The sequence below is a fragment of the Pituophis catenifer genome, unplaced genomic scaffold (genome assembly GCF_029215685.1).
Source record: "Pituophis catenifer annectens isolate HBS135680 unplaced genomic scaffold, rPitCat1.0.hap2 SCAF_1, whole genome shotgun sequence".
NCBI classification, from domain to species: domain Eukaryota; kingdom Metazoa; phylum Chordata; class Lepidosauria; order Squamata; family Colubridae; genus Pituophis; species Pituophis catenifer.
This window is the reverse complement of record NW_027256881.1, coordinates 185,959,669-185,979,650: the sequence shown is the minus strand read 5'-3', so window position 1 is coordinate 185,979,650 and position 19,982 is coordinate 185,959,669. Positions and strand designations below refer to the sequence as shown.

The window sequence follows — 19,982 nt, the reverse complement described above, 5'->3', positions numbered from 1 at the left end:
CAAAAGCCCTATTGCTTATTATCAGGGGATGTCTTATTTTTGGGGAAACAGGGTAAGCTGATACTTGAATGCACAAAAAGCAGCAACAACAACATAGTCCTTTCATTGGGGTTCCACATTTAGTACCTCTGTCTTTGGAAAAGTCATTCAGCTTAATCCTTGTGTTTTGTTTTGTTTAAATTAAGACATTAAAAGGGTTTTTATTTCAGACTACATTCACTGAAAGAATAGTTGCATTTATATTTCTTTTTAGCTGTCTTGTGTTTAGAATATGGTGGTAGACATAATATGATTGATTTTATGATTTCTCCACTCATCTTTGCATCGTTAATTTTTAATACTCTTTGGTGTTGATTGGAAAAGAAGCTGTGTCACCTTCAGAAATTTAAGCACTTTGAAATGTAGCGAACAAGCACAGATAGTCCTCGACTTATAACCATAAGGTAAAGATAAATGTTCCCCTCGCACATATGTGCTAGTCATTCCCGACTCTAAGGAGTGGTGCTCATCTCAGTTTCAAAGCTGAAGAGCCAGCGCTGTCCGAAGACGTCTCCGTGGTCATGTGGCCAGCATGACTAAACGCCAAAGGCACACGGAACACTGTTACCTGCCCACCAAAAGTGGTCCCTATTTTTCTACTTGCATTTTTTATGTGCTTTCCAACTGCTACGTTGGCAGAAGCTGGGACAAGTAACAGGAGCTCACCCCATTACGTGGCACTAGGGATTCGAACTGCTGAACTGCTGACCTTTTGATTGACAAGCTCAGTGTCTTAGCCACCACGTCCCTTCTTATAATCATAATTTAACCCAAATGTTTTGTTGCTAACCAAGACAGTTGTGAAGTGAGTTTTTGCCCCATTTTACCACTTTTGCCACAGTTGTTAAGTGAATCAATGCAGTTGTTAAATTAGTAACATGGTGAGTGAATCTGGCTTCCCCATTGACTTTGCTTGTCAGAAGTTCACAAAAGGGGATTGCATGACCCTGAGACACTGCAACCATCATAGAGGTCAGTTGCCAAGCATCCAAATTGTAATCTTGTGATCATGAGGATGCTGCAACGGTTGTAAGTGAGAAAAATTGTCATAAGTCCCTTTTTCAGCGCCGTTGTAACTTCGAACAATCACTAAATGAATGGTTGTAAGTCAAAGACTATCTGTATTTTAAATAAATGAAACGTGAGGTTGGGAAGTCAGATCTCTTTGGCTTGTTATGGTGAATCTTTGGAATTCTCTTAATAACAGCTGCACTCTACTGTACAGCATGTAAAACGGAAGCCTTGATACTAAAACTGACCTCGGGCATTTTCTGTTTAGCCTTCTTTTCATACCTCTAGATGTTGAGAAGACAGAAGAATGATATAACACATTTCTTTTTACTTTTTAAGCAAATATAAGGCACAAGTAATATGTTTGATTTTAGAATGTTTAGTTCCATAAACTTTAACATCACATAAAGAGTTTGATTTTAATCCAATATTGTATTTCTGGGATGATCAGATCAGAGCAGGGGTGAAATCCAGCAGGTTCTGGAGAATCGGTAGCAGAAATTTTGAGCAGTTCGGAGAACCGGTAGCGGAAATTTTGAGTAATTCAGAGAATCGGCAAATACCACCTCTGGCTGACCCGAGTGGGGTGGGAATGAAGATTTTGCAATATCCTTCTCCCAGGAGTGGGGAGGGAATGGGGATTTTGCAGTATCCTTCCCCAGCCACACCCACCAAGCCACACCACGCCAACAGAACTGGTAGTAAAAAAATTTGGATTTCACCACTGAATCAGAGGTTTGTACTTGTAAACTTCTGATTCCATAGGGAAAAAAAATCTGGTAGTGGAAGTACACTAAATTTCTGCCTAGGATAACACAAATCAGAAAATCCGAGATAATGTGCAACTCTAATTTTTTTTTAGAGTCTGATTCTTCTAATAATTTTGCTGTTACACCTGATTATTCTCCCAATTACACTGATTACAATTTAAAAATATTAAGCTATTTTACGGTGAGGGTGTCATTTTGTTCTGCCCCAGCTATGGACCCCAAAGAACGCAGCGCACACAAAGTCCGTACAAATCTTAGTTTACTAATTAAGGACTACTAATGAGCTTTCTTAGTAGTTGTTCGAACACAAGTGCAGTTTAAATCAGTCTTTTCTGAACAAGGGCTGTTAATTTAACTTCATTAACAGCCGGCAAGAATCCAAAGAATAATAACTCAATTCTGAGGCACAGTATTTCAGATAACCATAATCTTACTGTGGTCATCCTTCCTTAAATAGGCTAAGGGAGTGGCCAATTAACCCCAAGCCTTACTCTCGAGGAGACCTCCTCCTAAGGAGCCACTCCTGCCTTTTAACAGCTCTGTGCGCTCGTGCATCGAGAAGAGGCTCCTCTTCTTTTTCCTCTTCACTTATGAGAGCTTCTGAAGGCCCTGGCTGAATCCCTGCCTCTGGCACATCTTCTCCAGCCTCCTCATTGTCTGACTCGAGCACCAGCTGCACAGGCTGCTGGCGCAGCACCACACCAGCCTTCTCGCTGTTGGAATCAGCTACTAACTGCACAGGCCGCTGATGGGCCACAACACATTTTGACACTTTTTTGTTAGTTTTACTGTCTGGCATCCCACATAATCCTAGATAGAAAATCATAATTCTGTGAAATATTTGGGGTACGTATGGGTAGAATAATTTGCTTGGGCAACACTTTCCTTCTTACCCCACAAAACACATACCCCAAATTTGAATTAGGCATAGGAAACATGCTTTCTATTTCAGAAACTATGAGAGAAATACAGACAAATACAGAATGAGAGCTAATGTATAAAAGAGAGTTTAAAAGATCTCACTGCATGCAGTCAGGAATACATTAGTTAGGAAGTAAGTCCCTTTAATTTCAGAGGAACTTATATTTGAATTGGTTTTTTTTCCCCTCTAAAGCAATTTGCCCTCTTACTTCCCCTAGTCAATTTCCCAGAAATCTTTTTCCACAGTGACGTAGTTCCATTTTTTTTCTCCCCATGATTCCACTTGAAACAGTTGCCTGCAGTAGATAAAACTGGCTCACACAATTGGCAAGGTAGGGAAGGACACCCAATTTAAGCTTCCCCCCCTTTCAGCCAGTTGTTCTTGGATACGAGTCCCACACCGGGTCGGGATTCCGGAGTGAACTGGAGCAGCTGCCTAATGAGAGCTTTGCAGGGCTCAGACAGACAAGGCAGATCTTCAGGGAACATGACTCCTTTCTTCTGGCGGCAGGGCATGCTATGAATGTGAGTGTCATCAAAGGGCATGCAGCCAGTAATCATCACATAGAGCATTACACCCAAGCTCCATATATCGTACTTTTTTGGATCATAGGGAATACCCATCAGCACTTCTGGGGATGCGTACGCAGCTGATCCACAGTAGGTAGTACTCAATTCAGGGTATCCACGTGATTCCTTGCCAAAACCAAAGTCAGTCAATTTTGCTCGACGGCCGTCTGAAGTAAGCAACACATTCTCACACTTCAGATCCCGGTGCACCAAATGCCTGTCATGGAGGTAGCGCACAGCACCCACAACTTGGGCAAAGATGTCTCGCGCTTCAGGAGCACAAGGTAATTTCCCTGCTTGTTGTACCATTTGTAGCAAGTCTGTGGATGCAGCTTCCATCACGATGTAGAGAGTCCCGTTGCAAACTTCAATGAATTCATACACTCTTACAATGTGTGGGTGCCGGATCCCGCGCAAAATGGAGAGTTCCCGTGGTAGAAACTTTTCCACAAAATCCCGGGGTGCTCGACGTCGGTCCACCATTTTGATTGCTAGTGGCCCTTTGTATTTGGCTGAGGTGGCCACTCTTACCTTGGAATAGCTTCCTTCTCCCAAGGTTTGGCCCAGCTTGTAACCCAAGTCACTCAAAAGTTTGTCTCCTTTGGAAGCCCTTGACATGATGACCTAGATAGGCTGAAAGTCTTTAGTTTTCTTTCTGGGACTCAGTGCTTTAACCCATTGTGATTGGTATCTCTAGACTTTTACTCCCCATATGCCCTTTGAGGCTTGGGCTTCGAAGTCATCACTACTCAAAACATGTATTATGAAGTGCAAGGGGTGTCATGGGTTATGTCTGCAAAGCATAATCAGAAGTGTCAATTGGTCCCTTTAGGTCCAGAGAAGTTTATTTTAGATATACTCAGGAAATCCCAGAAGAGGATTTGGTTCTTATTACCACTCTAATTCTTTTCTGTCATTATATTTGTTTTCTGTGTGGACAAATCATGTCTTATGTTTTTAAGAATAGCATTTTCTCTACTAAAATGTTACAGCCCACACACAATTTGATTATCTGTGCTGGATTTTTGTAATCTTTGAAGTTTTGTCACTCTCTTCTCATCTCTCAGGAATTTAGTACTTTCTTTTAGAAATTAATTCTACAGTAAGCTTTCTTTTTTTTTTAAAAAAAATCCCCAATGGTTTAAAAGATCAAAATGTGCCAAGTAATCAAGAATTTCAAACTTGATGATGTGGAACCCAATCGTTCTGTTCTATTTAAAAAAAATGTCCCAGAACCCCTGATCAAGAGGCAAAGCTTTAGTGATAGAAGATCAGTGATGTCTGGGTGGGGAAAAAAATCCTTTATGATGGAATCCCATCAAATCCTTGCAGATCACTGTGGAAGAGTTTGACAAATTTGATCTAAAGAGTTTTAAATGTCTCGGTTATATAAATGGATCAACTTGAAAGAAAGAAAAATGACCTGTAATCCGACCAGTATTCTAATATATATGATAAAAAAACAGGTCAGTTAAAAAATGTCAGTTAAAATAATAGCCTTAATTAAACAAGTTTAGAATAGCTCTTCAAGGAGTTTCAAGGTCAAACTACTTAAGATAAAAGTAAAGTCTTCAGCTCATTCAGATAGAATAGAAACTTTAGTCTTTTGACCATATCAAAATATAAAACTAATACAAATATACAAGTGGATACCAAGAAAACAATGGGACATGTTCATTGCAAGTTGTCATCCCTACGTTACATCCAATCTGACCCTGACCCTTATCCATAATGGTTTCAATTTATGTATATACATATACAACTACAGTATATCACAGAAGTGAGTACACCCCTTCACATTTTGTAAATATTTAAGTATATCTTTTCATCTGACAACGCTAAAGAAATGACACTTTGCTACAATGTAAGGTAGTGAGTATACAGCTTGTATAACAGTGTAAATGTCAGGGTGGATAAAAATCAATGATTTTTTTTAAAAAAATCAGATTTTTTTGATTTAAATCGGATTTTTTTTATTTAAATTGGATTTTTTTGATTTTTATCGAATTTATTTTAATAAAAAACTTTTGGGGTAAAAATCTATCATAAGATAGTTTTCTATTTAAGATACATAAATAATTTAGTTTATTCAGCATGAAATGGAGCTTAGTTAAGTAGCATGAGGCTGTATATTCTGCAACACTGGGACTATCGGTGAGTCAACAGTGGGTCAAAGGAGTAGCAGAGATGACAGTTGCTCTTTAAAAATTATGATTTAAATCGAGTTGATTTAAATCAAGCCTTTTTACTAGTGATTTAAATCATGATTTAAATTGTGATTTAAATCAAATCCACCCTGGTAAATGTGCTGTCCCCTCAAAATAATGCCACACACAGCCATTAATGTCTAAACTGGTGGCAACAAAAGTGAGTACACCCAAGTGATAATGTCCAAATGGGTTCCAAAGTGTCAATATTTTGTGTGGCCACCATTATTTTCCAGCACTGCCTTAACCCTCTTGGGCATAGAGTTCACCAGAGCTTCACAGGTTGCCAGTGGAGTCCTCTTCCACTCCTCCATAATGACATCGCGGAGCTGGTGGATGTTAGAGACCTTGCACATCTCCACCTTCTGTTTCAGGATGCCCCACAGATGTTCAATAGGGTTTAGGTCTGGAGGCATGCTTGGCCAGTCCATCACCTTTACCCTCAGCTTCTTTAGTAAGGCAATGGTAGTTTTGGAGGCATGTCTGGGGTCATTATCATGTTGGAATACTGCCCTGTGGCCCAGTCTCCAAAGGGAGGGGATCATGCTCTGCTTCAGTATGTCAGAGTACATGCTGGCATTCATGGTTTCCTCAATGAACTGTAGCTCCCCAATGCTGGCAGCACTCATGCAACCCCAGACCATGACATTCCCACCACCATGCTTGACTGTAGGCAAGACATACTTGTCTTTGTACTCCTTACCTGGTTGCTGCCACACATTTGACACCATCTGAACCAAGTAAGTTTATTTTGGTCTCATTGGACCACAGGACCACAGAAATCCATGTCCTTAGTCTACTTGTCTGCAGTAAACCGTTTGCGGGCTTTCTTGTGCATCATTTTTAGAAGAGGCTTCCTTCTGGGATGACAGCCCTGCAAACCAATTTGATGCAGTGTGCGGCGTATGGTCTGAGCACTGACAGGCTGAGCCCCCACCCCTTCAACCTCTGCAGCAATGCTGGCAGCACTCATACGTCAGAGCCAACCTCTGGATATGATGCTGAGCATGGGCACTCAACTTCTTTGGTGGACCATGGCGAGGTCTGTTCTGAGTGGAACCTGCTGTTAAACCGCTGTATGGTCTTGGCCACTGTGCTGCAGCTCAGTTTCAGGGTCTTGACAATCTTCTTATAGCCTAGGGGCTACGCCATCTTTATGTAGAACAACAATTCGTTTTTTCAGATCCTCAGAGAGTTCATTGCCATGAGGTGCCATGCTGAACTTCCATTGACCAGTATGAGAGCGCGCGATAACACCAAATTTAACACACCTGCTCCCCCCTCACACCGGAGACCTTGTACCACTAACGAGTCACATGACACCAGGGAGGGAAAACAGCTACTTGGCCCCCATTGCACATTATCACTTATGGGTGTACTCACTTTTGTTGCCACCAGTTTGGACATTAATGGCTGTGTGTTGCGTTATTTTGAGAGGACTGAACAAAGGAATTTTCTGCCTTTTGGCCTTGATCCTATAGCAAATACCTGCTGAAGGAGTACCTGCTTCTTTATCACCTCCAAGCTGTCCTTTTTGGGTGTGGCAATCCTAGATTAGGTAGTTTTTTTTACAGTATTCTTGGATGCAATTCATCCTGCTGAGGCAAAATAAAATCATGCAAAATAAAGAGGCGATTGTATTTTCTATCAATTCAAGCTTCATTCTGTTGTTTGTTGAAATCTAAATCTAAAACATTTTGTTCTAAAGAAAAGGGAAACTTAGCTCAAATTGTATGAACTATAGAGTAGAATAGCAAGATAGTTGTTTGTTCTGTCAGCATTAACTGGAATTCTCTATTCAGTTCTGTAGAAAAAAACTGCAGAGTCCAATCGGGCTTATCAGGGAAGTGGTATCTATATACAACAATGACTTCTCAGTGAACTATGTAAGGTTCTTTCCAGACATTTCTGCCGATAGCCAAGATTTAATACATGCTCAAAATTGCATGCAGATAGAAAAGCGATGGGGGGGGGGGGAATCACAGGAAATACAAGTATACAGCAGTGTTTGGTTTCAGATAAATTCTATCTGAATATACTTCACTTTAACTATCCTTAAGTCTTTTATAAGGTACACATTCAATAAACTCTGATACCCGCAACTGTAATTTCTCCAGCTGTTAAACCTGGATAAATGTTATTTTATGAGGCACTTAATAAACTGAATAATGGTACGCTCGACTGTACACCACATACGCCTTTTTTTTTCAAGTAGGGATCCGCTGATCTAAATTGTACACCATTTACCCACAGCTACCGAGAAACAAGCCCATCAATCAGGTCGGGGATCATTGATCTGGAAAATAACGCGTGGGTTTGGCTTTCAAATATTCTTTCTCCGCCTGAAAAAAAAGTGGGGTTTTCAAGCGTTAAGACGCCACGGCCAATTACAGTCCCTTTTAAGATTCTCGGTTATTATCTCCAGCGTTCAAGGTTTCCTAGATCCGGGACAAATGGATTTTGCTGCTTACTCTGCTCCGTTTCAAACGTTATTTAAGCTTTTGGGGAAAACACGTTTTACTGTACACGACAAACAGGGGGGCTAATCCCGGCGTGTACAGGTTGGCCGGCAGCCTCCTTTCGAAAAGGGCTAAGTCAGTGAAGGAATCAGCGGCATGCGAAAAGCCAGAGACCGCCATTCCGGGAAGCTCCCGATGAGAGCAGAGCATTGTCCTCGGGTGAAGCAAGCTTCGACTCGCCCCTTGAAAGGAGCCGAAGGAAAAGAAGGTGTGGACGGCAACGAGCCGGAGTAAATATTCTAGGTCAGAGGACAAAAGAATCTCCTCCGACCAATCGGCTCCTTTCACGAGGCACTTTGTCACATTCAGTTCCATTCCGCGTCCATCGGACGGTACCATTTCGCTTGGGTGGGCCCCGTCCTGCTTTTTTATATCTCCAGCGCCGGTTGGTTAACAACGCGGATAACATACGACGCGAGGTTGATCAGACCCCCGCAGCTGCCCGTTTGTCCGGCAGTCGGTGTTTCCCTTCTCTGTTTTCCTTGTGCCGTCCTTCACGCTTTTTTCTATCTTCCCCTCACGAGGAGCAAATGGACCAGCCCGCTCGGCTATAAAAGCGCGATGCGGCACATGCTTGCCTTCCATAGAGGGGGAGCGTTTGCGAAAGGAGTTGGCGTGGGGGGAGTGAAGTTACTGCGCTTACTTTCTTGGGGTTGGTGTGCTCACTAGGTGGTGGGGAGAACAAGGCGCAGCAAAGCACCTCAGTGGTTATAAAATAACAAGGAACAAGAGAAAGCGCCCCGCTTTCTTTTCTCCCTCGTTTTTCGGTGGAGCTAAGCGCGCTGTAAGAAGCAGGCAGGAGAGAAGAATGCTGGACTGGGTTTTCCCTTCCACCGGCAGGGGCGGAAATCGCAGCTGAACTCTGTTGCCTGTATAATCAGAGAGCTCAGGCTCCTAACCCCAATCCGGCTTTAGATTTATCTGCGATCAGGGGTCCCCCCCTCCACCCCTCGATTGAGAGTTCAACCAGTTTGAGCTACAGGAAAGGGTTTCTGTGTGTGTGCCTTCTTGTCTCCTAAAAAAAAAAGCGCCTTCTCCCCTTGCCACCTCCAGCTGTACATATAATTGCTAAAAAAAAAATTGTTTTGAAAAGCTGGTCAAACTCACATCCTGATCCCCGGCTGCCCTCTGGTACCCAGTGCTCCGCTGGGAAGGAATGGTTTGTCCTGCTCATTCTATCCCCGCAACGCCCGTGTCTTCCTCCTGAGCAAGTAGCATGAGCATGGCAAACGAAACATACCTCTTCATAAAAGATATAAAGCCCGGACTGAAAAATGTAAATGTCGTCTTTATTGTACTGGAGATAGGTAAGTGAGGTCCCTTGGAACCATCGCATTCATTGTTTTCCTCCCTCAATCTCTCCTCCCCGCCTCACCTTCCTATCTTTCCTTCTCCCTCTTTCTAGCTCAGAAGCTACTTGTGTGTGTGTGTGTGTGTGTGTGTGTTTGAGTTTGGGACACTGGTCACTTTTCAGGGAAAGAGTTGGCAGTGCAGTCCCACGGGTGGTGTGCTCCACCCTTTAAAAAAAAAGTCCTATTTTTAAATAGACTCATTCCAGATTTTTAGTTATCTTCTAATTTTTTATTTTAGTATTTTTCTGCCATCGTTTCCAAAGCTTTTAAACGCCATAATAACTTCCTAATCACATTTACAGGAGAATAAATTATGGTGACAGCTTGTATTTATTGGGTCATTCTTTCTGCATATGTCTCATTTGTTTGCTTTTTCTCTCTCTCTCTTTTTGCTGTTTCTTGGCAGGGCGTGTTACCAAAACCAAAGACGGACATGAGGTCAGGGCGTGCAAAGTAGCTGACAAGACAGGAAGCATCACCATCTCTGTGTGGGATGAGCTTGGCAGCCTCATCCAGCCAGGTGATATTATTCGGTTGACCAAAGGGTACGTAATGCAAAATAAGGATGATGTCAGGCTGAGCTCAGCCTGGCATGTTTGCTCTTGAAGCAGCTTGTCTGCTACTTGGAAGGCAGTGTTCCCAAACATGGACTAGCTAAAACTCGCACTGAAGCATCTGTGACTTCCATTTCTTTTGGAAAAAGAGGGCAATGGGAACAGGAATTCTTTTCTTGCAAATCTGCCGTTAAAGTGGGAACAGAAATTGGTTGTGCTTTCTCTAAACTGGGTTTGCTTCAATCAATATACTGTACATAGGAAGAATTGTTGGGCCGGCTCATCCCTTTGCCACATCTAACCCACAATGCCTGTTGACTGATAACACTTCTTCAAGATTGTTCCAGTCCCCTAATGCTTGATCCTTTTAACAGGAGGAGAGGCCAAGATTGGCAAGTGGAAAGGGGGGCCCCCTGTGCCACTTTGTCTCTTGGAAAAACACCTGTCCTCTCAGTGCTTACTCCCATGAACTAGATCGAGAGATTGGCTCCTGAGGGTAAACGGCTGGCACAGGAAGGGGTTCACTCTTTCCACTAGTCTACCCTCCCCCTCTTGTCATACACAGTGCTTTGTATATGATTGGAACTGGCCCAGATATAAACAAAAGGGTTGTCTTTGGCTTCGTGTATAGCAGTGGAGCCTTTCTTTACCACATGTTGGCCTTGACTGACTTTAAAGCGGCCTTCCCCAACCTTCTGACTCCCAGTTTTCCAACCAACATAGCCACTGATCCAGTTGGCTGCAGGTGGTGACACTTTGATGGAATGGGTTGGAAAGGGGGGTGGCTTAAGAGAACTGGTGACCTGCCCAGTTTTCGTGATTGTCCCTGGGCCCGTTTTGTAGAAGTGTGTTGATTTAAGGGGTTTCCTATAATGGAGAAGCAAAAGCTATTCACTCCCCTTCTGTCCTTCCTCTTCAAGAGCCAAGTTGAACATTGCAGTGGTAGAACTCAGACTTGGGAAATGCCCAAGACTTGTGAAATAAGGAGATATCCAGATAGCAGAACTTAACTGATTTTATCTAAGCTGGGAAAAAACCTCTATGGTCAGACCAGATTAGCATTTGCATGGGAGGCTGCTAGGAAATCTTCGAGCCAGAAACTAAGGAACCATATTTATATTTATTTATCTTACGGGAAGAAAGCAATGGAAACAACTTTGGTATTGTTGCCAAGGAAACAACATGGCATGTCATAAAATCAACAAGAGTCAAGCTTGATCTAAGGGAGGTTTCACTTCTTTAAAAGACTGTCATAACTATGAGCAGGAGGACAGATCAGAACTGCTCTCTGCAGTCATATCTTCTCTAGATAGAGTAGTTTAGGTGGAAGATAATTTTTGACTTCCCCATAACTGAAGCAGTTTTCTGCAGAGGCAGGGAGATAAGAAAGTATTCGGTGGTGCTTAGCTTCATAGCTAAAACTTTGAACACCTTGTCCAACTTCCGGAGCTTTTTTAAAATAGACCGTGATAATTCATTTTATTTGCATGACTTCCCAGTAAAGACCAACCCCTGGAAGCAGTTTATGGACAAAATATCCTGCTTGATGGTACTTCTCTGACACCACCCCCCACCTCCCCACTTGTAGATTGTGGATCTCACTGCTGTTTTTTAAATTTACACCTCATTTTTCAGTATTTGAGCTGGCCCAAAGTAGAGTTTCTTACGGAGTTAAAAATTCAAGGCCTCATCCCTCCCGTGTCTTCAGCAAAACAGGGCCCTGTAAGGTGAAATTTTTTAGTGCTTTGGTGTCTTTACACGAACTGTAAATGGCTCTGAATGCTTAGATATAGTACCCTCCTTTGAAATAAGATAGAGTAATGGATTGAGATCAGGTGTAATGTGATTTGTAACATCTTTCCTGTTGCAGCTGACTATTTCTGCCTTTTCTGTCAGAGAGCCTCCAAGTATTACTGAGAAAGCGGGCTTATTTTAAAACGGAGAGAGACAGAATTAATAGTTAGCAGTAAAGCATTTTAATTTATTATGGGTATTCTGCATTTTTTTTACATTAAATTCAGTCCAAAGGAAACTAACAGGTGTCAGGGATGGCCTTGTTGAATTATTTGCCAGTTAATATAAAAAACAAGGACTTAAGCTATATTTCATCACATTCCAGTTACTTTTTATAATTAATTGCTTGAACTTGTCTTTATTTTTTTATGTTAGAAATTAAAAACACACAACAACATATATCCTGGTCAAATTGCATCAGCTATGAATTTCCTGAGAAGAATTTATGGACACAATAGGATGACTCTTCTTACATAATATTTGTGATGATGACATGTTTTGAGTAGATGAAATGCTTTTAAAAAGTAGAAAATCAGTGATGTGTCAGTGAATAAATAACAACTCTGGTTGCCAGTAGCAGCATTGTTCTGCAAAAGCCTTTGGTCAGTTTTGCCCAGTTATTCTTGTGTAATTGGGGGAAAGGAAGTGGTTTTAAGGAATTGCTGATTGGCATTGTATTGGCACCCTCCCATGTTCTGGATCATTTTTTTTCTCTCTTGAATCCAATTCAGCACTTAGCTCTGTTATTAAGACTTGCCCCTGGCTGCTCATTCAATTAGAATGGTCTAATACATTTTTCCTAAGGCATTTTCTCATTGCATATTAGACTACAATTATTGACTAGTAAGACTCATTGCATGAGTAGTTTGGAGTTAAACTGAGGAGATTTGTCTTCGGATCTTTTTGTCTATCAAATTCATAATGTCCTGCTCAAGACATAAGACTATCCTTTCCAATATAATTGGCCTTACAATCCTGCAACTGCAATGAAATGGAATAACCCTACATTCATTTCCACATTTAGCATACCTTGGGCAGAGGCATGCGATATATCCCGAATGAGGCTGGAACATATTCTTTGGCTTAAAAGACAGTCATGGCTGCTTACTTGGGAACAATAATGCAAGATTTGCTTATGTATCAATGGGCAACCAGATTTAACCCTTAGGCTAAATTGTAAGCCCTTCATAGGGCAACTTGGCTAAATACCATATTAGAGTTGCTTTCCTTTTTGCATTTTAGCCGAATTCATATGTGACTCACACAAAGAGATGGATAACTTCTTTGAAGACTCAACACTTTGGCCGTCATTGCAAAAGTTTTAGAAGCAATATTAATTTTTATAAGCAGACTGTATCTTTCTCCCCTTTCAGCCTCAGTGAAATCTTGCTAAAGAGTTATTTTGTTGAACTATGAGTCTCGGGGGCCAACCGGAGGCATAAAGTGGAATGCAAATTTTAGTTATTTAATTCTTTAACTTGATAAAGTTATCCAATCGGTTCTTAATTACAACCAAAGTATAGAAGTCAGCAATTAATGTAAGGCAAATCCAAGTTTAATGTTTCAGTGCTTTAAGTGTATTTTTTATTGTATTGACCATAAATGTGATGGCACTTGATGAGTGATGGCTTATGTTTTATCCTAATACCGTCACCCCATTCTTTTCTAGCGTGTCTAATGGTTCAATCAGAATAGAGCTGGAAGGGACATTGGAGGTCTTCTTGTCCAACCCCCTGCTCAAGCAGGAGACCCTATACCCATTTCAGACAGGTGGCTGTCCAGTCTCTACTTAAAAAACTCTAGTGATGAAGAACCCACAACTTCTGATGGCAAACTGTTCCACTGGTTAATTGTCCTCATTGTTAGGAAGTTTCTCCTTTAATTCCAGGTTGCTTCTCTCCTTGTTTAATTTCCATCCATTCCATAATGCTGCTTGTGTTTCCTTGCTTAGGTATGCCTCTCTGTGGAAAGGATGCCTTACGCTTTATACCGGAAGGGGAGGTGACCTGCAAAAAATTGGGGAGTGAGTATCTCATTTTGCAAATAATCTGTTCATTGTTTGAAGCCTGATAGGTAAGGCAAAATCCAGGCCTTAAGGGAAAAAGTCTCTCTGCCATTTACTACTACTCTGTGGTGTTGATCCAACATTATTTGGTTTTATTCTGCCTGAAAGTGGGATGGGGGAAATATAGAGTTTGGGAACTTCAACTTCAATAGCTAAGAAATGGCTTCTTGATCAGTCTTTTCCACCCAGCATAATTTCTGTCTTTTGAGTGTAGTTGTAAGCAGGTAAGTTAGCCATTTGTTAGGTTAATACATTATCACTTTCAAGGACTTGCAGCACAAAAATCTGAAGTCCTCTATTTATTCACAGGCCAGGTACGGTAGAGGCAGCCGCAATGCGAGCTTCCACATCCTACTCTGGTATTGAGCTCCAGTCTGTCCTGGAGGAGCCAGCCTCTCTAGGGGTGTAAAGGTAAATTTCCCCCTCTATGTAGCAGAATCTTTTAGGTTCTAATTAAGGTCTCCAAGATCTACTGTGTCCTGAATCAGACTGTTGGCTTGTCTAGCATTTATCAACTTTGCGTAGACTGTTCATTGAGACCTGTAATAAAACTTAAAAAGCAAAGGACTGGACCCGTTCAGATTTTTTCTTTTTTACTTTAGGGGCTGGTTCATCTTGACATGAATGATGATGGGAGCATTAGATGATCATCAAAGGTTTAACTCTGTATTGAAGATGTACTGAAAATGTTTGTTTCTCCTTGCATTGTGTCAGATGCAATGGAAGAATTCTTGCCATTCAGCTCTGTTTTCTGTGAATTGGGCTAGATGTGTATATTCAATAAAGGAGGATTAATGTGGTAGTGACCCTATTCAAACTTTTAAATAATTGATCCATAATTCATCTTCCAGTCATTCTGTCATAATCATGCATTGTGAACCAGGCTAGACTGGATAGGAATATTTAGGGCATAGTTCTAACAGTTGGAATGTTAAGTGGCCTCTGTGTGATTATACTCATAGTCTAATTTATGCAATGTGACCTCTGATTATTCACAGTACATTACCTTCCATTATATCTGCTTCCATATTTTTTTTTTAATTAAAGCAAAAAAATCCAAAGCGTGTCTGGATTTAGAGAAGATTAGTATACATTTCTAAAAGATGGCTATCTGATTTTAGTTTGGGGAGGCAAGTGACTTATATACTGCTTCACAGTGCTTTACAGCACACTCTAAGCAGTTTACAGAGTCAACATATTGCTCCCAACAGTCTGAGTCCTCATTTTACCGATCTTGTAAGGATGGAATGCTGTGTCAGCCTTGAGCCATTCAGAATTGAACTGCTGGCAGCCGGCAGTCAGCAGAAGTAGCTTGCAGTACTGCATTCTAACCACTGCGCCACCACGGATGTTGTCATAAAGGGAAAAAAAGTGAAGATGAATAATTTTGTTAGAAAATAAGCGTGGCAATGGAAATGGCATAGGGTGGGTATTTGGAATGTTAACTGAACTTAAAACACTTCTCTTTGGAACTTGTTGCACACTAGCTTTACTGTGTCTTCTCTGTATGGCTCAGATCTAAGCATGTTTTCATACAAGTGAGGCATTCATGATTCAGTGGATCTCCGTCTCAGGGAAACGTACAAAGGGTTGTAGCCCTGGTGTGTATCCTCCTGCAGAAATGATTAGAATGTTAAATACAGGCATCTACAGCAGAAGGAAAGGGAGCTTAGAATTGCAACCTTGGAAGCCAGTCCCATCGTTTGTATAGGCTTTAGTTTTCTCAGGGCCTGAACTTTGGATACGCTAAGGCATCATTTGAGAACTGTATTTCTCATTGATGGTCTTGTAGCCCTTTCTGGTAGCCTCTGGGATTTATTGCTGGAAACTGGATAGAGGTTGCAGAAATAGTTGCGGCAAGAAACTTCATTCTCTCATGAGTTTGTTTTTCTGTACAGGTTCTGCATGGTGTATTCAGAAGTGCCCAACTTCAGTGAACCCAGTTCAGATCACCCTGGGCAGCCAAATAAAGTGGTAGGTTTGTCACATGCAGCTCCATTCTGGGATCTGCCATCAGCAGCTTTAAGCTAGGTTTTTCTTGGGTCTTATCTAATATGACCTTTTGCTGCAGTGGATTGTTTTTTGCATCTTTATGGGAACAACGGGCTTTTAAATGAGCAGGTGGGGGTGGGGAATAACTTTTTCAAGGAAAAAAATCATTTGTTTTCTTAATGCTTTTTTCCCCCTTTGCATTTCTTTTTCAAGGCACAGGGTGAGCAGGCTAATAATTCCATTCTGTCAGCTAATTCGGGTACTTGTACTTTTGGGCCAACTGGTAAGTAAGTGTATGGGAAGTAGGAGAAAGCATGGAATGGCTGTTTGGGAAGACGCCTTCGTTTAAATTGTGGTTGATTTTAAAAAGCAACGCTAAGAAACTACAGTTAACTTTGGCTTGCTCCTAGATTAACCATAATAATTAAAGCCAAATATTGATACAGAATTTAAACAGCAAGTCAACTTTACCTCCCTAGCCCTGGACTCATCACTAATGACCCTAAAGTCATTGACTGAGATGGGCGGCTATAGAAATTAAATAAATAAATTAAAATAATAAATCCAAAACCTTGCTAGACAAATTTTGGAGGAGTACTCACTGCTCCTTGTCCAATCAGGTTTTGATAGTATGTGTCAGTTTACATCTCCCATTCCACAATTTCATTTCACAAATAAATAAACCATGGACAGGCCAGGCATCTGATTCCTTTGGTATAGCCCCATATACATCAATCATTTTATTTGGGCAACTTACTGGGGAGAACATACAGGAAACTGATTTTGAAGATCAAGTTCCTGATCAGAGGACACAATAACCCAATTTATTGAACCCAAAGTTGGACACAACAAAAAAGTATCTGCTACATAATCTTTGTAAGATAATTGTTCCCAGTAAATTAACACCCAGTAAAGATTTTGCACCAAAATCTTTTAATCACTTTTAACAAAAAGTTGTTTTGTTAACAACTTTTAAGATGTGTGAACTTCAACTCTCAGAATTTCCCAGCCTTCAAGTCCCCGCATCTTAAAAGTTGCTGAGGTTAGAAAACAGTGACTTAGATGGTGATGTGATATGTTAACTTTTTTTAATTAGCTTTGGTGCCTGTTTATAGATTAGCAAGGAATTACCTGCACTATACAGAACTCTCCCAAGATCCTGCTACGTCACTAAGACACCACTTGTTTTTCTGGTGCATTGATTACCATCGTGTGGCAAGCTATCTCTTGGGACTTTGTGGTCTCCACTGGTGATTTCACCAGCTCTTGGCAACTCCATGCTAAATGCTCCCTAGTTAAGAACAGGCTCTTTTTGAGCATTGGCAGTCTCCATTGCTAAAGAAATGTGGCCTGAGAAAATAGAAAGTTTGATGGCAGTTTTTAAAAAATTGTTTCCTTTTTTTTTTTTTTTTTTTTTTTAGGAAATGGTTTGCCGACTGGACCAGAGCTGACTGGATTGTCCACTGCTTATAATCATGCCCCCACCTATGCAGGTTCTGGGAGGTCTGGCGGACGGGGCCCCGCTCCTCTTGCGCCTGTGCTGTCTAACAATGCTCGTCCCTTACAAAGCACAATTAGTAATGGGAGGGACCCCCGCAGAGCCTCCAAAAGATGACCAAACCAAACCCCACCCTGTCCACATAGCCTCGTTAGCCTACTTGAACACTTGCTGCACTTTTATTTATGGTTTACTGTGAAAACGTTTATTCTTTCTGATTCTTGGCCTTCCATTGTCTGGAGGGAAAGACTTTCTCACTTCTCTGCCCCCTTGCCCCTCTCGCCCTGCCCTGATTCAAAATTCAGTGAAGCTACTGATCATGTGTCGTCACCCTGGAAAGAAAATGTGTGGAAATATAGAAGCCTATTTGAAAATAGATTTCCTCGTTAAATATTAGTTGCCGTTTTCCAAAAGGTGGCCCAGTTTTGGCTGGATAAGTATTTTTTTTATTTTGGGTTTAGTTTGTGTGATGCAGCCTTAAGATGTTTGCTTATTTCCTTTCTGCTCTTGGGACTGACACACATCCCAGTTGGTGGGAGCTTGTGATAAGTGGGGTGGGGGTGGGGAGGGGTAGGAAGAAGTTCCATCTAACAAGCCAGTTCTCAATTAAAAATTTCTAACAATAAGTGCAGATGAACTGTCCAAGCTGGTTGACTTGTTATTTGATTGGGGTTGATCTCACGGCAAGATTCACCTGTGTCTTGTCCAAAAAAATGTACGCTGATAAGAATCCAACTTTTACATAAAATAGAAATCCCAGATTTTTACCAGTTATCCTGCCTTTCAGAAATGCCACAAAACTTTTAAATCTCTCAAACATACATCTCTTGTTTTTTAATTGCCCTTCTTGGCGATCTGAAGTTTTTTCATACTTGAAGTAGGTTATTTTATCCTTTAGAGCTTTTCTTGGTATCCATATTCCCAGCTGGTGTGGAATCTCCTGGAAAAAAACCTTTTGCCAGTTGATTCTGCAGATTGCTGCTTTAGAGGAGCCCTGCTGATCTCAAGTGGCAAGTAGTGGTTTCAAGATGGTTTGCGTGCAGGGAAGAGAAGAATGATTTCATGTACACAGCCAAAGAGCATCCTAGACATGAAAATTTTCCATTTGCACTGTTTTCCCCCCCTCTACTGGACCATGAGAATATTGAATCTCAGACTTGCAAATTATGTAGGACTGTTCTCAAGGGGTAAATAATTAAAGCAATTGAGGCTCTCCACCCTTTTTATAGGTGAATTGTGAAGGATGTAGCATATAATGAAAGGGAGAGGGCTGGTGTCACAGTAGCATGATGCTTTTATCCTTTTCACAAAAGGGCATTCTTCAGACATTTTGAGCCTCCTAAGTAAGCAGCATAAATCTCCCCCTGGCATCTGAAGTGGAATGCTACAAAGAAAAGGTGTACGTGATCAATGATAACATTCCCTTTTTGTGAGAACCCTCAATACTTAAGTGCCTGTTAAACCAGGGGTCTCCAACCTTGGCAACTTTTAAACCTGGTGGACTTCAACTCCCAGAATTCCCCAGCCAGCTTTGCTTAAAAGTTGCCAGGGTTGGAGACCTGTGTTAAACCCAATACTTTTGCAGTTCTTAACTTTGGTGGGGGTGGGATTTTTTTTGGAAAAAGAATCTTGACTTTGGCTCAATTCAAGTTTTCAGGTTGCTGAGTTTGAGAAAGCAGAATAAAACACTCGCATTAGTACTAACTTTTATGGTTTAAAAAAACCTGTTTTGTAATTATTCCTGGTAGTGATAAAACTATCCAGTCTTCCTTAAGATTATGATTGTGATTTGGAATATATCGAAATGCTATAAGACTGGATTTCTCCCCCCTTTACTTTTTGGAAGAAGTCTTTATAATTAGATTTGCACTAACTGTATTTTAAGAAAAAAATAAACCTTGGGCGGTTTTTTTTTATTTGTTTAAAAAAACCAGTTTGAAACAATGACTTCTGTTTGTCCAGATTTACATGGGCGTAAATATAATTTCTGAGGGAAGGCAGTGGCTAGGATGCTGAGCTTGTCGATCAGAAAGGTCAGCAGTTCAAATCCCTAGCGCCACATAAAGGAGTGAGCTCCCGTTACTTGTCCCAGCTTCTGCCAACCTAGCAGTTCGAAAGCATGTAAAAATGCAAGTAGAAAAATAGGGACCACCTTTGGTGGGAAGGTAACAGTGTTCCATGCGCCTGTAGTGTTTAGTCATGCTGGCCACATGACCACGGAATTGTCTTCAGACAGCGCTGGCTCTTCGGCTTAGAAATGGAGATGAGCACCGTCCACTAGAGTCGGAACAACTAGCACATATGTGCGAGGGGCACCTTTACCTTTAAATATAATTTCTAAATATAGAGGATGTAGGTATATACAAATTTTGGAAGCATTTTTAAGCACTTCCTATTGTTTTTTCTAAAATGGTAATGTTCTGTTAAATAACATTAGATGCTTATTGAAAGTTTCAGTAGTATATGAACTGATTGGAAGGAAACATGATAGACCTGTTTGAAACGCCACAGCATACATACTATTTTATGTAATTTTGGATCTTGCATCTTGAAATGGGGGTGGAATGCCCATGACACAATGTCTTAAGAATCTGATATGTTTCCTGAATAAAATCTAGACCTGCAGATTTTCAAACTTTTCACACCATGTACAGTCATGTCTTAATATTTTGATAAGTGAAGGTATTGTG

At 41.1% G+C, this 19,982-nt stretch overlaps 2 protein-coding genes across 2 annotated transcripts; one reads left to right on the top strand and one right to left on the bottom strand.

The window, feature by feature from the left end:
* Nucleotides 1–2,959: 2,959 nt before the first annotated feature.
* Nucleotides 2,960–3,929, bottom strand: LOC139327131 (testis-specific serine/threonine-protein kinase 6-like). The gene has a single exon (XM_070956838.1). It carries the CDS (start codon nucleotides 3,927–3,929, stop codon nucleotides 3,093–3,095), a length of 837 nt encoding a protein of 278 aa, XP_070812939.1. The 3' UTR covers nucleotides 2,960–3,092.
* A 5,248-nt stretch (nucleotides 3,930–9,177) lies between these two features.
* NABP1 (nucleic acid binding protein 1) lies at nucleotides 9,178–17,569 on the top strand. The gene is made up of 6 exons (XM_070956836.1): nucleotides 9,178–9,344; nucleotides 9,796–9,934; nucleotides 13,689–13,760; nucleotides 15,701–15,776; nucleotides 16,008–16,077; nucleotides 17,216–17,569. Exons 1-6 carry the CDS (start codon nucleotides 9,254–9,256, stop codon nucleotides 17,407–17,409), a joined length of 642 nt encoding a protein of 213 aa, XP_070812937.1. The 5' UTR covers nucleotides 9,178–9,253; the 3' UTR covers nucleotides 17,410–17,569.
* The last annotated feature ends 2,413 nt before the right edge of the window (nucleotides 17,570–19,982 follow it).